General features: G+C 45.0%; 1 protein-coding gene across 1 annotated transcript; it reads right to left on the bottom strand.

Annotated features, from left to right (window-relative positions):
- Window positions 1–707: 707 nt before the first annotated feature.
- Window positions 708–16,904, bottom strand: LOC138969623 (uncharacterized). The gene is made up of 6 exons (XM_070342482.1): window positions 16,632–16,904; window positions 13,195–13,340; window positions 12,702–12,915; window positions 11,614–11,756; window positions 8,476–8,651; window positions 708–957 (listed from the first exon to the last, which is right to left on the bottom strand). Exons 1-6 carry the CDS (start codon window positions 16,753–16,755, stop codon window positions 708–710), a joined length of 1,053 nt encoding a protein of 350 aa, XP_070198583.1. The 5' UTR covers window positions 16,756–16,904.
- Between the last annotated feature and the right edge of the window lie 136 nt (window positions 16,905–17,040).

The raw sequence follows: 17,040 nt of genomic DNA, 5'->3' as shown, positions 1-17,040 counted from the left end.
GTTCGGAAATGGCGACCTGTGGATCTAGTCATGGAAAATGTTATTGAGGCTCATGGAAAGTCATGGAAAAGTCATGGAATTTTGTTTCTAAAAACCAGTGGGGACCCTGTATTAACAAGGTATAATATCTTCCTTCCACTTGAAGTTGAACACATAATATATCCAAAATCAATATTCTCGGTGTGTTCTGCATGTGGAGCATGGAATTTGTTTCTCATGTATTCTCTTAACAGACACCAATAGCAATAGCAATCAGTTGAATTAATTCATCCGAAAAAGTCTTACTCGGCACAAGAAGCAGTCATGATGCTGATATTTGGAGCGATGTACTTTGCCGATTATAACTGTATTCAGCTGTGTCTTTCAGAAAACAGGCAGGCCAAATATACGCTTTACATCTTGTGTCTTTCAGAAGACAGGGAGGCGAAGTACTTACGTTTTACATCACGCTGTGTCTTCCGACAAGACAGGGAGGCCAGATACTTACGCTTTACATCACGCTGTGTCTTTCACAAGACAGGGAGGCCAGATACTTACGCTTTACATCATACTGTGTCTTTCACAAGACAGGGATCGGGGCCAGATACTTACGCTTTACATCATACTGTGTCTTTCACAAGACAGGGATCGGGGCCAGATACTTACGCTTTACATCATACTGTGTCTTTCACAAGACAGGGATCGGGGCCAGATACTTACGCTTTACATCACGCCGCTGTGTCTTTCAGGTGACAGGGAGGCCAGATACTTACGCGTAACATCACGCTGTGTCTTTCAGAAGACACGGAGGCCAAGTACTTACTCTGTACATCACGCTTCACGCCTTCCAGTGTCTTCTTGGTCTGGTCCTGTTTTTGCTTGGCCTGGTTCAACTCTTGCTGGGTGTTTTGCAGGGTCTGCTTGTCGTGGTCGTGTTCTTGCTGCAGTTGGCTCAGTAGATGCTCAAGCTTGTTTAACCTGTTGGGTTAAAAAAAAAAAAAGATGAAGGGTCCATTCCAGAAGAACTATCACCATCAACACACAAAAATACAACAACAACAACAACAACAACAACATCAGAACAAACAACAGACAGACAGACAGACAGACAGACAGACAGACAGACAGACAATCGGACAAGCAATACGGACCTTGAGGATATCCGACAGACATACAGACTTAACCCATTATAACTGACAGACAAAACGGAACAGAACTGAACGAAATTGAACTGAACGGAACGGAACTTTATCTAACAAAGATTAAAATTTAAGACTGTGGCAAACGGGCAAAAAAACCCGGCACAAGCTGAAGCAAATGCCCTCAACAAAATGTACATCAATTTTCATTAATAATCCGTTAGGTAGTTCAGGGCCGGACTAGGGGGGGGGGGGGGTTATAGGGGTTGCGCAACCCCCTCCCCCGGGCTTAAGCATGTACCTCCCAAACGCATTATTTTTTTGTGGGGGAGGGAGGGGGGGGGTTGCATTGCCTAATTTGCCTAACTGTCGAATTTACCTTTTTCGTTCAAGGAGAGGCTTCCTTTTTCTCCAGAAACATCAAAAAACGTTCAGCTTCGCCCCCTTGCAACCCCCACCAAGGGGGCTTCGCCCCCTGGACCCCCACCAAGGAGCTTCGTCCCCTGGACCCCCATCTGTAACCACCCCCCCCTAATACTTACCTAGTCCGGCCCTGTAGTTTTTGAGCTATGTTTTTCACACTCGTACATACATACACACATACCTAGGGAGACAAACCTCGCCCTCCACCCTCGTAAAACGGAGATCTAACTCGACTTGTCCACAAAGCACGAGTTATCCGAACGCGCGCAGAAAAATGTGCCTTTACAAACTATAACAAGACAAGAGGCGAAGCCATCAAGGCTCACGTAAGAAATCGACAAACAGTAACACAAACTCAATCACTCCGTCACACATACACACACACATACACACACACACACACACACACACACACACACACACACACAGAGAAAGAGCATAGGTGAAACTGTGCAAGAAAGCGAGACACTAGATCTAGATCTGTCTGTCTGCATGTAGCCTACTTACAGGACACGACTGCCAACTAGTCTCGGCGCGCTCAAAATAATAATGACCGAGACTTTCAGTACTTCCTTCGCGTGACGTCTAACCCTCTTACGTCATAATGTGACGTCAATGTAATGTGACGTCTTCAAATGTTAGAGTTTCTACCACAGACATACACACACACGCACGCACAAACACACACACACACACACGCACAAACGCACAGACAGACAAAGTTATGATCGCATAGGCTACACTTACGTGAGCCAAAAATTGGTTGATTAAAATCAACATGGCCGAAGGAATGTTTTCATAAAAGATGCGGTATTGTACGGGCACATGTTGAATTTGGGTTACATGTGTTGCAGAGTATTTAAAAATCCGTAGGCATAAAAACATGCAAAGAAGAGTGATAGGTCCCTGTTGTGAATATAGTCAAGTGGATAAATTGATTACTTATGTTTCACACTAGTTTTGCTGTTACAGCAGTCCATCTCATGAACGGACACCCTTGGGCCAGTGCAAACCTGTCCGTACATTGCAGGTGGCCGGCCACGGGAGAGCCCCCCCCCCCCCCCCTCACATATGAAACACACTCAGGCACACTGACGGACTGAGTGAGTCTTTGCTACTGGTGAACGAGCTCTACTTGTCCTAAAACAATAAGGTCAAACTACTACAACTTATAACTGAAAGGAAAACAAGTCGCGTAAGGCGAAAATACAATATTTAGTCAAGTAGCTGTCGAACTCACAGAATGAAACTGAACGCAATGCCATTTTTCAGCAAGACCGTATACTCGTAGCACCGTCAGTCCACCGCTCATGGCAAAGGCAGTGAAATTTAATTGACAAGAAGAGCGGGGTAGTAGTTGCGCTAAGAAGGATAGCACGCTTTTCTGTACCTCTCTTTGTTTTAACTTTCTGAGCGTGTTTTTAATCCAAACATATCATATCTATATGTTTTTGGAATCAGAAACCGACAAGGAATAAGATGAAAGTGTTTTTAAATTGATTTCGACAATTTAATTTTGATAATAATTTTTATATATTTAATTTTCAGAGCTTGTTTTTAATCCGAATATAAAATATTTATATGTTTTTGGAATCAGCAAATGATGGAGAATAAGATAAACGTAAATTTAGATCGTTTTATAATTTTTATTTTATTTTTTTTTTACAATTTTCTGATTTTTAATGACCAAAGTCATTAATTAATTTTTAAGCCACCAAGCTGAAATGCAATACCGAAGTCCGGGCTTCGTCGAAGATTACTTGACCAAAATTTCAACCAATTTGGTTGAAAAATGAGGGCGTGACAGTGCCGCCTCAACTTTCACGAGAAGCCGGATATGACGTCATCAAAGACATTTATCAAAAAAATGAAAAAAACGTTCGGGGATTTCATACCCAGGAACTCTCATGTCAAATTTCATAAAGATCGGTCCAGTAGTTTAGTCTGAATCGCTCTACACACACACACAGACACACACACACACGCACACACGCACATACACCACGACCCTCGTTTCGATTCCCCCTCGATGTTAAAATATTTAGTCAAAACTTGACTAAATATAAAAACTGTCCTGTAAAAATGACGTTAAATCAACAGTGTCAGAAAAAGAGAGATAAAAGAAATCCTCAAATTCCTGAGGATACAGGCACCCCATGAAAGCAGCCACGAACATACTCACAGAGGCACACATGCTTGTGCAGGTATTTTGCAAAAATATGATTTGAAAACCTGTATAATGTGGTAATTTCTTTTTTTGTGTGTGTCTTTATTGAATACTTCAGGCAGTAACTATTCCCTGTCCAGTTTTTTCTTTCGTCTCTCTTACCCCTCGCTTACCCCACCCCCCCCCCCCAACCCCCTTACCCTTCACTCCCTTTACCCAGCCCCGACAGCACAAATTTGTAATCTGCAAGGCAGAGTACACATTTTCTAAAAGGAAGACTACTCCTCCTCAATTATATCCAGAGATCTTCAAGCTGTCTCCACCATAAGCCAAGTGGTCGAGTCTCATACCCCCATTCCACACAACCGTTCTAGGTCCCGTTCCCGTACCGACCCAGGAACGGTGCGGGCACGGGAGAGATCGGGACAGAACCGCAATGAACGTAACTGATCGTTAACGGAACTGCTTTGAACGGTAGGGTCGGTAGGGACGGCTGAGTTTGGGCTGCATGTTCAAAATTGTTAGCCGTTCCCCTCCCGATCAGAATGGAACCTCAACCCATCGGTAACGGAACGCTTGGATCGTTAAAGGAACTTAAAACAACAGTAACGCAACGGTAGCGCTCTCACACACTGAGTTGTCATATTACCCGCATTCCACACATCCGTTCTAGGTCCCGTTCCCTTACCGACCAAGGACGGCTGCCACAATGGTCAGACGCTGCTGAAAGATGAAAAAAAAACGGCGGTTTGCGCAGCATTCCATTGTTGTGGCAGCAGTCCTCGGTTGGTACGGGAACGGGACAAAGAACGGTTGTGTGGAATGGGGGTATAACTTTTGACACAGACAAACTGAAGAATGAACAGATCTATGAGGTAACCGTCTCAATGGTCCAGGCTCAGGAAACAAAGAGTATATAATTATGGCCTGGGGCGATTGTAGCTTCCCTTCTTCGTGTCCGATAGACAAGGACAATAAATAGTAGAGCATAGTGCAATTTCATGTTGGCATCTTCTCCACTAAAAGCTATAACCCAAAGACTGAAGACCAAAGTGCTTTACTCCACTTCTGACCCGAATTACCCCCTCCTGCTAGGTACACGTGCACTCAAGTTAACCTCTGCTTTGACCTGTGTGCCAGGAGTCGGATGAGAGAGAGAGAGAGAGAGAGAGAGAGAGAGAGAGAGAGAGAGAGAGAGAGAGACACACACACACACACACACACACACACACACATATATATATATATATATACACACACTCCACACACATAGACAGAGACAGACATAGAAAGACAGAGGCGGAGAGACTCAGAGGGAGACACAGACAAAGACATACATACAGGGAGAGAGAGAGAGAGAGAGAGAGAGAGAGAGAGAGAGAGAGAGAGAGAGAGAGAGAGAGAGAGAGAAACAAAATACTGTAACTGATCTCGTGAGAACGGTAACAAAACGAGACATGTCACCTCTCCGGGTGCATTGCAATAGATGACCGCTCCTGCGGCCATCAAAAATCACTGTGTGCTAAGAGATTTATACAGCAAATCTCAAAAATTATTATTAAACCGAGCGTTACGCGCCCAGTTCAATAGTTCAATTTCTCGAATTGCTCTATAAATCTTTTAGCGCACTATCATTTTCTACAATACTTATCTGGGGAAATCATACAGATCTAGATGATCAAGACATGGTTCGAAGTGGATATTACCTGGGTTGGGTTTTTATTTTCAAGCTTTTAAGTGACTTCAAAGTGCTTGGAATGAGGGTGACCGACAGACGAGGGCCCCAAAGGGTTTAAAATCGTGATCGTGATTGGCGTTTTTTGACCTTTCTGTGACCGTGATTGCCGAAATTTCCATTTCTGTGATCGTGATGGGACTTTGCTCGTGATCCGTGATGACAAAAAAATCAAGTCTCGTGATCGTGATCGTCATTTGTTTTCGTGATCGTGATGGGCATTATTGCAAAGCATTTTATTTTCAACGTACATTTTTCACAGCTGTATCACTCTATGATCCTCTTTTCGTCAAGGAGCCAATCCCGATTGAAGGGAAGCAACAACACATTCAGAAATATGATTTTGACAGCGATTGCTTCCCTTTAAGAGAACCAATAAAGAGATCCAATCAGAAGGCGAATTGCAAAAGTCTGCCAAACTTCATCCAATGGAAGGGCTTCGTGCTAAAGTTTTGAGTGCATTCAGTCAAATTCGAATTCGAAGATCAAAAATGGCGTGCAGCGGTACTGTCATCGAACTTCTGTTATATTTTGTGGATTCAAGCCAGACCAAAGCATGCGGCGAGAATGCCTTCCTTGATGGAAAGGTCCGGCTACGGGTCCGTCTTTCCGAAGACGAAATGTCAAGGTATGTTGATCTATTCAGGGCCGGACTAGGTAAGTACTAGGGGGGGTTACAGATGGGGGTCCAGGGGGCAAAGCCCCTTGGTGGGGGTCCAGGGGGCGAAGCCCCCTTGGTGGGGGTTGCAAGGTGGCGAAGCCCCCTTGAAGCTAAACGTTTTTTGATGTTTCTGGAGGGAAAGGAAGCCTCTCCTTGAACGAAAAAGGTAAATTCGACAGCAAGCTGTATAGGCAATGAAGAAGAATTGAGATTGTAAGGACTCATACTTTTCATCACAAAAATCGTTGAAGAAAAATGTCTTTCGAAAGGGGGTGAGAGGTGCGATTTCTCCTCGGATTTCACTGATGATCCAGATGCAACCCCCCCCCTCCCTCCCCCACAAAAATAAAGAAAAAAAGTGTTTGGGAGGTACATGCTTAAGCCGGGGGGGGGGGGGGGGGGGTTACGCAACCCCTGAACAGTGATCGAGTCTGCGTGTAGCGGAAACCGAAACTAGAAATGTGTTTTTCATCCCAGCAACGTGGACACGCTTGGCATAGATTCTAATTGTCGCTTCTTTGCATTAAGCTTGGATTTATTTTAGCGCCTGTAAACTTATCAAAAATGGGTTAAATTCAGGAACTATGGCGGGGAGACGTGCCAGTTTGGGTCACTTGATCCTCATGTCAAAGTCGATCAAAGTCATGTTCGTTGGGGATTTTGTTATTATAGACTCTACCATCACACATACATGTACTTTAATTTCAATCCACCCAATAGTTTTTGAGAAAATGGGTTTAAAAGATTTAGCTCTGGAAATGTGAAATTGTGCAAGTATATATATTCATGTGTGTGAGTGAGGGTGTGGGAGTTGAATGTGTATGAGTGCAGGGGCGGATTACAGGGGTTCCGGAACCCCCACTCCCCTCCCCCCGGCTGTCAACAAAAAAATTAATACTAACTTTGAAAGAAATAATGAGTGGCTGCTGACACCAGTTGATCATGTTTAAAATCAAGGATAAGCCATAAATTGTTCATAAAATAGCTAAAACTCTTCAGCTTCTGGGGGGCTAAGCCCCCCAGACCCCCCAACGGGGCCTTGCCCATGTACCCCACAAGGTCTACCCTTGAACCCCAGGTTGTAACCCCCCTCCCCCCTCTGGCTTAACTGCTCCGCCCCTGGAGTGTATATTCCTGTGAGTGTCTGTATGAGAGAGAGAAAGCGAGAGAAAAAACAATGAAAACAACATTCTTGTTACTGATTACAAATCATGATATGTATTTCTATGTGTGCATGAAAGAGAATTCAAAAAAAATAATTAAAAAGTGCAACAGTTGTCACTTTGTGTTGAATAAACAATAGATCCAGAGGAGCGAATAACTGTGTGGTTGTGTTTACTTTGACACGTGCTTTCTGTACCTGCAACTTTTACCGTGACCGTGATTTGCCACTGGTGTTCGTGATCGTGAAAACAAAAATCTAGGTAACTGTGATCGTGAAAGCTAAAATTTCCCTTCCCGTGATCGTGATGATACCCCCCCTTTGGGGCCCTCACAGATAGACAGACAGACAGACAGATAGACAGACAGACATACAGACTGCACTGACAGACAACGAATATGGACCGAAAGGCGTCGATCGTAGGGTGACGGGGTTTAACTGAAGGGTGACAGACAGACAGGCAAACAGACAGACAGACAAACAGACAGGCAGACAGGCAGACATACAGGCAAACAGACAGGCAGACAGGCATACAAACTGACAGACAGACAGACAGACAGACAGACAGGCAAACAGACAGACAGACAGACAGGCAAACAGACTGACAGACAGACAGGCAGGCAGACAGACAGACCGGCAGGCAGGCAGACTGACATACAGACAGACAGACAGACGGGCAAACAGACAGACAGACAGGCAGGCAGACAGACTGACATTCAGACAGACAGACAGGCAGGCAGGCAGACTGACAGACAGGCAGATAGGCAGACACACAGACAGACAGACAGACAATAAATGGACCTGATATCGTCGGCCTGCATTGTGACGGTGTCGGAATAAAGGGTGCCAGACACACAGACAGACAGACAGACAATAAATGGACCTGATATCGTCGGCCTGCATTGTGACGGTGTCGGAATGAAGGGCACCAGACAGACAGACAGACAGACAATAAATGGACCTAATATCATCGGCCTGCATAGTGACGGTGTCGGAATGAAGGGCACCAGACAGACAGACAGACAGACAATAAATGGACCTAATATCATCGGCCTGCATAGTGACCGTGTCGGAATGGAGGGTGCCAGACAGAGAGACAGACAGACAACCAGTATTGACCGGATATCGTCGGCCTGCATTGTGACAATTGGAATGGAGGATGACAGACAGACAGACGGACGGACGGACGGTCAGACAACCAATATTGACCTGATATCGTTGGCTTTAACGTCGACGACATTGGACCGGAGATTGGCGTCCTGACACAAGTTTTTCGCTGGCAGCTGGCAGCGATATCGTCCAACCGTGGTACCGCCTGGATCTAGCGGGTAGATGTACTCGTGGTCATTGTGGGCAGCAATCGACACGGACTGTCCGTCAGGCGTCTGGCGAAGCACACACATCGTCACATCGGTTAAAAGCATAGTCATAGGAGAGACGGTTTTATCCCACGTATCAGCCTGTCCAGATCTGAGATTGTGAGAGGAATCGTTTACACGGGAAGGGATGTCCCTTTAACCAAGCAAATATTTAAATGAACAATAACTTAAAGGCACTCATATCGGCTCACCATCTCATATTTGGCCAGGCTTTGACATGCGATAAGACCTTCCCTCCACTTGGTCACATAACAAAAATGAACTTCCTGGGTGCCAACTGTGTAAACGGGTATTTTGTGTTACGAAATAAAAATCCACTGGTCGTACATGTATTTAAAAAATGGTCGGTCTGTCTGTCTGGAGTCTCCCGTCAGTACGACGGTTAAGTGGCAAAAACAGCTCAGTTTCTCAAATGCGTCCGCATGTGCGAATGGAAGCCAACCCTGGAGGCACAGCGTCTCCGGCATAGTATGCAATTATGTCGCAAGGGTGTGTATCATCGGTACCAGCTTTTCTCTGTTTACTTTGTTTTTTTCTTTTCTGGGGTTTTCGCTACTATTTTTGCTTCAAAGGTCTTCGGTCTTTTTTTTTCAAAGACGTCTCCAAAGGGGCGTGTCCTGGGACTGAGCTTCCCATTTTGCGATGACGATGTCAAGCTCACAGGCTTTTAGATTTTCCTTCAAGCTGTCTTTGAATCGTTTGCGGGGTCTTCCTGTTTCCCGGTGGCCTTCTCTGAACTGAATATAGATTAACATCTTGGGGATTCTGTTATCTTCCATGCGGGACAGGTGGCCCGCACAGCGTGGCTGGCTTTGGATGAGCAAGCATTATAGGCTAGCATATACACTATATATATTATGCTAGAATATAAGCATTATATACTCGTATGAGACTTTTCTCTTGGTGCAGATTTTGCCTGCGAGGTATTCTTGGCGTCTCTTGTGGGGGAGCTCGAGGAGCTCAAAGAGTTCTGGATCATTCTCGTCAAACCAGTCTCTGTGGCTGCGCTGTATACAAGCAAGGGTGTCTACAGCTGCAGGCGGGGGTGGGGGAGGGTGGAGTGGGGGGAGGAGGATGAAGGCCTGTGACAGGACGTCAAGCTCGCTAAAGGAACTAGATGTGCAACCTATAGCCTCTCTTTTTCCAGGTGCAGTGATCGCCGCTGGTCCTCTACCCGGCAAGCCAGACACCAGGTCCCCTACAATGGCCGCTCCTACGCAATTGTGTTCACAGCAGCACCTTCTCGAGGTGCCCCTTGTTTTTCATTAAAAACAAGATTGATTTATCAATAATCTCCCACTTTGTGTTGAGAACACCAAGGCTGTTCATGTTTGGTATGTGACCAAGCGAAAGGATGGTCTTATGACACGTTAAAACCTAGCCAGACCTGAGACAGTTGACACACCTCTGTCACGAAAGCGGCCATACCTGAGAGTGGTGTAGATGACATACCAAGTTCAAGTTTTATTAGTCCATAACCCATGGGGGCATTTTGAACAATAAATACAATCAATACAATCATGATATTTGCTAATATAGTAAATAAAAAAATAAAAAAATAAAATAATTAGGAAAAACTGTTACAAATTCTATTAATTACCTCAATCGTGGGGTGAACAGTTGGCACACCTCTGTGATGAAAGCGGCCATACCTGATAGTGGTGTAGATTACATACCTCAATCGTGGGGTGAACAGTTGGCACACCTCTGTGACGAAAGCGGCCATACCTGATAGTGGTGTAGATGACATACCTCAATCGTGGAGTGGACAGTTGGCACACCTCTGTGACGAAAGCGGCCATACCTGATAGTGGTGTAGATGACATACCTCAATCGTGGGGTGAACAGTTGGCACACCTCTGTGACGAAAGCGGCCATACCTGATAGTGGTGTAGATGACATACCTCAATCGTGGGGCGAACAGTTGGCACACCTCTGTGACGAAAGCGGCCATACCTGATAGTGGTGGAGATGACATACCTCAATCGTGGGGTGAACAGTTGGCACACCTATGTGACGAAAGCGGCCATACCTGATAGTGGTGTAGATGACATACCTCAATCGTGGGGTGAACAGTTGGCACACCTCTGTGACGAAAGCGGCCATACCTGATAGTGGTGTAGATGACATACCTCAATCGTGGGGTGAACAGTTGGCACACCTCTGTGACGAAAGCGGCCATACCTGATAGTGGTGTAGATGACATACCTCAATCGTGGGGTGAACAGTTGGCACACCTCTGTGACGAAAGCGGCCATACCTGATAGTGGTGTAGATGACATACCTCAATCGTGGGGTGAACAGTTGGCACACCTCTGTGACGAAAGCGGCCATACCTGATAGTGGTGTAGATGACATACCTCAATCGTGGGGTGGACAGTTGGCACACCTCTGTGACGAAAGCGGCCATACCTGATAGTGGTGTAGATGACATACCTCAATCGTGGGGTGAACAGTTGGCACACCTCTGTGACGAAAGCGGCCATACCTGATAGTGGTGTAGATGACATACCTCAATCGTGGGGTGAACAGTTGGCACACCTCTGTGACGAAAGCGGCCATACCTGATAGTGGTGTAGATGACATACCTCAATCGTGGGGTGAACAGTTGGTACACCTCTGTGACGAAAGCGGCCATACCTGATAGTGGTGTAGATGACATACCTCAATCGTGGGGTGAACAGTTGGCACACCTCTGTGACGAAAGCGGCCATACCTGAGAGTGGTGTAGATTACATACCTCAATCGTGGGGTGAACAGTTGGCACACCTCTGTGACGAAAGCGGCCATACCTGAGAGTGGTGTAGATTACATACCTCAATGGTGAGGTGGACAGTTGGCACACCTCTGTGACGAAAGCGGCCATACCTGATAGTGGTGTAGATGACATACCTCAATCGTGGGGTGGACAGTTGGCACACCTCTGTGATGAAAGCGGCCACACCTGATAGTGGTGTAGATGACATACCTCAATCATGGGGTGGACAGTAGGAACACCTCTGTGATGAAAGCGGCCACACCTGAGAGTGGCGTAGGAAACACCTGTCTCCGTCTGGTAGGGAGTGTAGTCCACCTCCAGGGTCAGCTTCTCGTTTTCTACATCCGGGGCAACTGTTCAGAAAATAAACAGAGACTAATTATTGTGTTGTTGCTGAGGCTGAGACAGTTGCCTCGTCTTTGACCGAATGTGCAAATAAAATAGATTGATACATTTTTTAAACAACTTTGCTATAGGGGAGACAAGTGTTATGAATGACTGGGTGTGCAACGCTACATGGATAACTAAAACATTCATTGCCGTGTCATTTCACTCAAACGGTATATGCCATTAAAGGCCCTTCATTTGGCTACCGGGAACACGTTTCAGATGAAAGATTGCTGAAAGTTTCGAATCAATCCATTTAGGCATTGCTGAAATAAAGCGCTTTTTGTCATGGTTCCCCTCAAAATGGACGCAAAAACCTCTCGTTTTCTACTGCTCATGCGCTCAACACCTGCATCAGTAGGAATGACATAACACAAGAAATACACCAAATAGCAAAACAAAACAACCTGTTCTGGATAGATCAATGATCTTTCTTTTTTTTCGTATGTAAAAGTTGCCAAGCTGTGCCTGTACTGAATTTTTGTCGATTTTTTAATTGGTACCTGACGTTATTGTCAGGTCGATTTGGGGGGTACCCTTACTTCAGTGGCGGTCATGTGATACTTGAAACAGACATCTTTGATCCGAAAAATGTGTAAGGTAGCCAAGTGAAGGGCCTTTAATGGCCTTTGAATAAAATGACACGGGAATGAATGTTTTAGTTGGGGTACGAAAATGGGTGCAATAATATTTTTGCTCAGTTCATATTAGTGGCTTTTAAAAAAACCTTGTAAACAAACAAAAATCCCGCTCTGCTCAGGAAGCAGCCAGGATGTTGTTTTGGGTCTGTGTTGAAGCGGAGAAACGGTCTTATTCCTTGTAAGAGTCTGACCAGATCTCAGATGGTAAGCCGAATCGTTTACACAGGAAGGACTGAACTGTACTTTAAATTGGGAGACCCAATCACTGACCCATGACAAGTAGTCTGGCAACGTGCGTGACGACCAGCTGTGACGACTGGTTTTGCAACGTGACCTTGACCTCGATGTCGCCAGTGTCGGAGGCCGAGACGTTGTTGATGGTGATTCCTGCATTGCCCACGTGACCCACCCTGGAGTCAGTGGCATTGACGGAGTCCCCGGGTAGCAAGGAAGCCAGCTCTCTTTCCTCGGAGGTGGCTCCAGACTGCAAGGAAGAAAACTCTGTGATCATTGCCGTCGTCGTTATTGTCGTCGTCTTCGTCATCATCAGGAGCAGGATCGACGACACCACTACAAATAAGAATAAGAACAACAACAACAACAAAAACAGCAACAGCTGCAGCAACAACAACAACAACAACAACAAACGCAACAAACAACACCGACAAACACAACAAACAACAACAACAACACTAGCTATAGCCTTTTGAACACTAATTCTGTTGAAAACAGTCATGTTGATAAAGATGTGTCCGCTGCTCACCTTCCATGTCCACTTGATGGATACAATGTTTTCGAGGGGGTCGGTGGTTAGGTTCCAGGGCACGCTGAGGTTTTGACCCTCACACAGATCGTACTTCCTCACTTCTTCCACCGGGCCCGGGGGGACCCAGCTGAGCGCATCCACTCCTGTCAAGAAGCAATCACACGTCACTCAACATACGGATACAAGTAGGACGTAAGAGTGGATTCTCCCAAGATAAACGCCAGATTGAGTGCTTCCCCGCAAAATTCAGGGAATGCAATTATCTACATACAAAAAACTGAATTGGTCACGTTCTTCCAATTGAAGCAAATGCAAGGTGGAAGTCTATAAATGTTGCGTGAAAGATCAGCGGAATACGGGATCCTAAGTTTGGGCAGCAGAGCTTGGGGGGGGGGGGGGGGGATTTCAGTGGGTTTTGTTTTACTCGGTATGCAGGCATGAGGGTGTTTGGGGTTTTGGGGCGAACACAACCAGAGATCATGTACGGTTATCAGGCATTTTGAACAGATTTTACTAGAGTTCGCATGAGGGTGTTTGGGCTTTTGGGGCGAACACAACCAGAGATCATGTACGGTTATCAGGCATTTTGAACAGATTTAACTAGAGTTCGCATGAGGGTGTTTGGGCTTTTGGGGCGAACACAACCAGAGATCATGTACGGTTATCAGGCATTTTGAACAGATTTAACTAGAGTTCGCATGAGGGTGTTTGGGGTTTTGGGAACACAACCAGAGATCATGTACGGTTATCAGGCATTTTGAACAGATTTAACTAGAGTTCGCATGAGGGTGTTTGGGCTTTTGGGGCGAACACAACCAGAGATCATGTACGGTTATCAGGCATTTTGAACAGATTTAACTAGAGTTCGCATGAGGGTGCATAGAAGAATGTAATGGTGACTGAAGAATCAATGTGGAAAAATAAGAAAAGAAGTCGGTGATGAGTTGATTCTTTACTGAAAACAAAAAACAAACATGACGTTTGAGGGTGTTTGGGCTTTTGGGGCGAACACAACCAGAGATCATATAAGGGTAAGAAACTTGACTAAAATTCGCGTGAGGGTGTTTAGGGTCTTTGGACGAACACAGGCATAAGATCATGGGTATCAGGCATTTTGAACAGACTTGACTAGAATGTGCGTGAGGGAGTTTAGGGTCTTATTAGAAACCAGATCACAGGCTCCATTATAGTATAATTCGGCCTGACCGAAGCAGGGAATGCGTTTACCGGTAATTTCTAGGGTTTTACTGGTTGAATTTCGGAACTAATATCGAGATTGGAAAAACGAATTGAGCAACCAGTCAGATGTGGCTCACCGATCAGTCATTTACTGACCACGGTGACATACACTTGGTCTTTAGACAAATTATTGATAGAAACACTTCGAAAGTTTTATTATGAGTTATTTCTAATATATGCTGACTGTTAGCAAATGATAACAGGCATGTCGAGAAAAAAGATATCAAGCATGAGCCTTTTAGGCGAATCAATGCTGATATCGTTTGTGAGACATGTCTGTTATCATTTGCTAACAGTCAGCATATTAGAAATAACGGTTTAATTCGACCAAAACAAATTTCGAAGCGACCGCGCGAATTTGACAGAACAGCCGCAATGGGAACTTGAGCGCTCCTACCTGATTATGCCTGTCAGTCAAAGAATTCTCGTGACCTGGGTCAGCCAATCAGAGTAACACACCTGACGTGATGAATATTCACAAGTCAAATGCGTTTGACACACAACAATCTCACAAGATAAACCATGTTGAACATGCGTTTCGGTTGCTTCGCTTTTTCTTGTTGAACAGAGAGCGACAGATTTAGAACCGACTCCAGACGGATGGAAAATGACCTGAAGATACATTTGACGTAAAGCGAGTGACGCAATTTCACTTGATTTTTCCGAACTTAGATAATTTAGATTTCAAGTGAGCGGGTTGGCATTGCACACTCAGGGGATGGGCGGTGCCTTGCTGTTCCGTAAAGCTAACAGAAATTTCACACGGCAGAAATTAGTATGTAAAGCGCGGAGAGCACTATTAATTGTGGTTCGCGCTATATAAGCTCACCATAATAATAATAATAATAATAATAAAGCACCCACCGACAAAACTCGCTTTTCGGTGTTTTTTAAGTAAAGAGATTATTTCTGACAGCATTTGAAGTGTCATTCTTTAAAATAAATCACGCTGATATTGTTGATTTAAATTTTTACTTTGTCTTGTTAATTTTTAGCTTGATAAACAAAAAGGGTCCCTACCTGAACGTTATAACATTTAGAGGGTCACCTAGAATCCGTCCTGATTGGTCAAAAAGCCATATGGGGCACTGAATTGGTAATAAATGCAAGCACTGACGAAACTTTGCTAGGCCTGTAAACACGCTTGATATTTTAGGATGATTCTGCGTGACCGCAGCATGTTTTGAGAGGCACGCAGCGATAATCGCTGTCGGTGCGAAACAGCGTGAACTTTTTCCGAAACATTGCGTCACATCTGAACAAATACGTCCAACGATCATTTTGCTGGAAGTACGTCAAGCATATTAGTAAAATATTCTAAAAGTTTCAAAGCAATCCACCTTGTCATTGCTGAAAAACAGCCCTTTTTGTCATGATACCCCTAAAAAATGACGCAAAAAGTCCCGTTTTTGATTGCTCATGCGATCGACACCTGCATTAGTAGAAATAGCATAGCACACAAAATACGCAAGTTAGCTAAACAAAACCAGTTGTTCGGGGTAGATTCTTCTTCTTCTTCGTTCATGGACTTAGACTCCCACGTTCACTCATGTTTTTAGCACGAGTGGATTTTTACGTGTATGACCGTTTTTACCCCGCCCTTTAGGCAGCCATACGCCGCTTTCGGAGGAAGCATGCTGGGTATTTTCGTGTTTCTATAACCCACCGAACTCTGACATGGATTACAGGATCTTTTCCGTGCGCACTTGGTCTTGTGCTTGCGTGTGCACACGAAGGGAGTTAAGTCACTAGCAGGTCTGCACATAAGTTGACCTGGGAGATCGGAAAAATCTCCACTCTTAACCCACCTGGCGGCAGCGACCGGGATTCGAACTCACGACCTCCCGATTAGGAGGCCGACGTCTTACCACCACGCCACTGCGCCCGTCAGCGGGGTAGATGATTGATTTGGCTTTCTTCTCGCATGTAAAAGCGGCAAAGTTTTGCCTATTGTGATTTTTTGGTCGATTTTTAATTCGGCCCATCCGTTTTTGTCCAGTAAATTTTGAGAGTACCCTTATTTGAGCGGCGGTCACGTGATCCCTGTAATCCGAAAGGTAATCCAGATAGTCAACGGCTTTAAATAACTCGCATACGAAGTTTGAATGAAATGACAGGGGAATTAATGCTTTTTTTTTGGGGGGGGGGGGCGAAATTTGTTGCAATAATTTTTGGGCGAAGTTTTTGTTACTCACCTCCTGGTACAAGAAGCAGGAAAGGAAAAAGAAGAGCATGGGCAAAAATCCACATCATTGTGTTTGAAATGCGGACAGCTTCAGACTTCGGAATTTCAGTCGCGATCCAAAGCAGCTTCAGCATCAACTGACTCCTTCAATCTGTAACGTCTTTCTCCCCGGAGTGATTAAGCTTCATATAGTAAGCTTATCAGCAATCTAACGTTTGTTTTGTTGCCTTCAGTTTTTGCGACAGTTTGAACTGAAGAAAGTGTTGCCAATGAACGTGCGATTGTGTGTGTGTGTGTGTGTGTGTGTGTGTGTGTGAGTGTGTGTGTGTGTGTGTGTGTGTGTGTGTGTGTGTGTGTGTGTGTGTGTGTGTGTGTGTGTGTTGACTATGAAGAAAACAAACTAGGGCTGAAAAAGGAAC

The sequence above is a fragment of the Littorina saxatilis genome, linkage group LG6 (assembly GCF_037325665.1).
Source record: "Littorina saxatilis isolate snail1 linkage group LG6, US_GU_Lsax_2.0, whole genome shotgun sequence".
Classification (NCBI taxonomy): Eukaryota; Metazoa; Mollusca; class Gastropoda; order Littorinimorpha; family Littorinidae; genus Littorina; species Littorina saxatilis.
Note: the sequence above shows the minus strand (reverse complement) of the source record. Positions and strands in the feature narration are given on the sequence as shown.

Coding starts and splice junctions, on each gene's coding strand:
- LOC138969623 (XM_070342482.1), bottom strand. CDS start 16,755: ATGCTGAAGCTGCTTTGGATCGCGACTGAAATTCCGAAGTCTGAAGCT. Junction 8,652..11,613: donor CTGTCCACCCCATGATTGAG/GTATGTCATCTA, acceptor GTGCTTCGCCAG/ACGCCTGACGGACAGTCCGT. Junction 958..8,475: donor GTTAAAGCCAACGATATCAG/GTCAATATTGGT, acceptor TTAACCCAACAG/GTTAAACAAGCTTGAGCATC.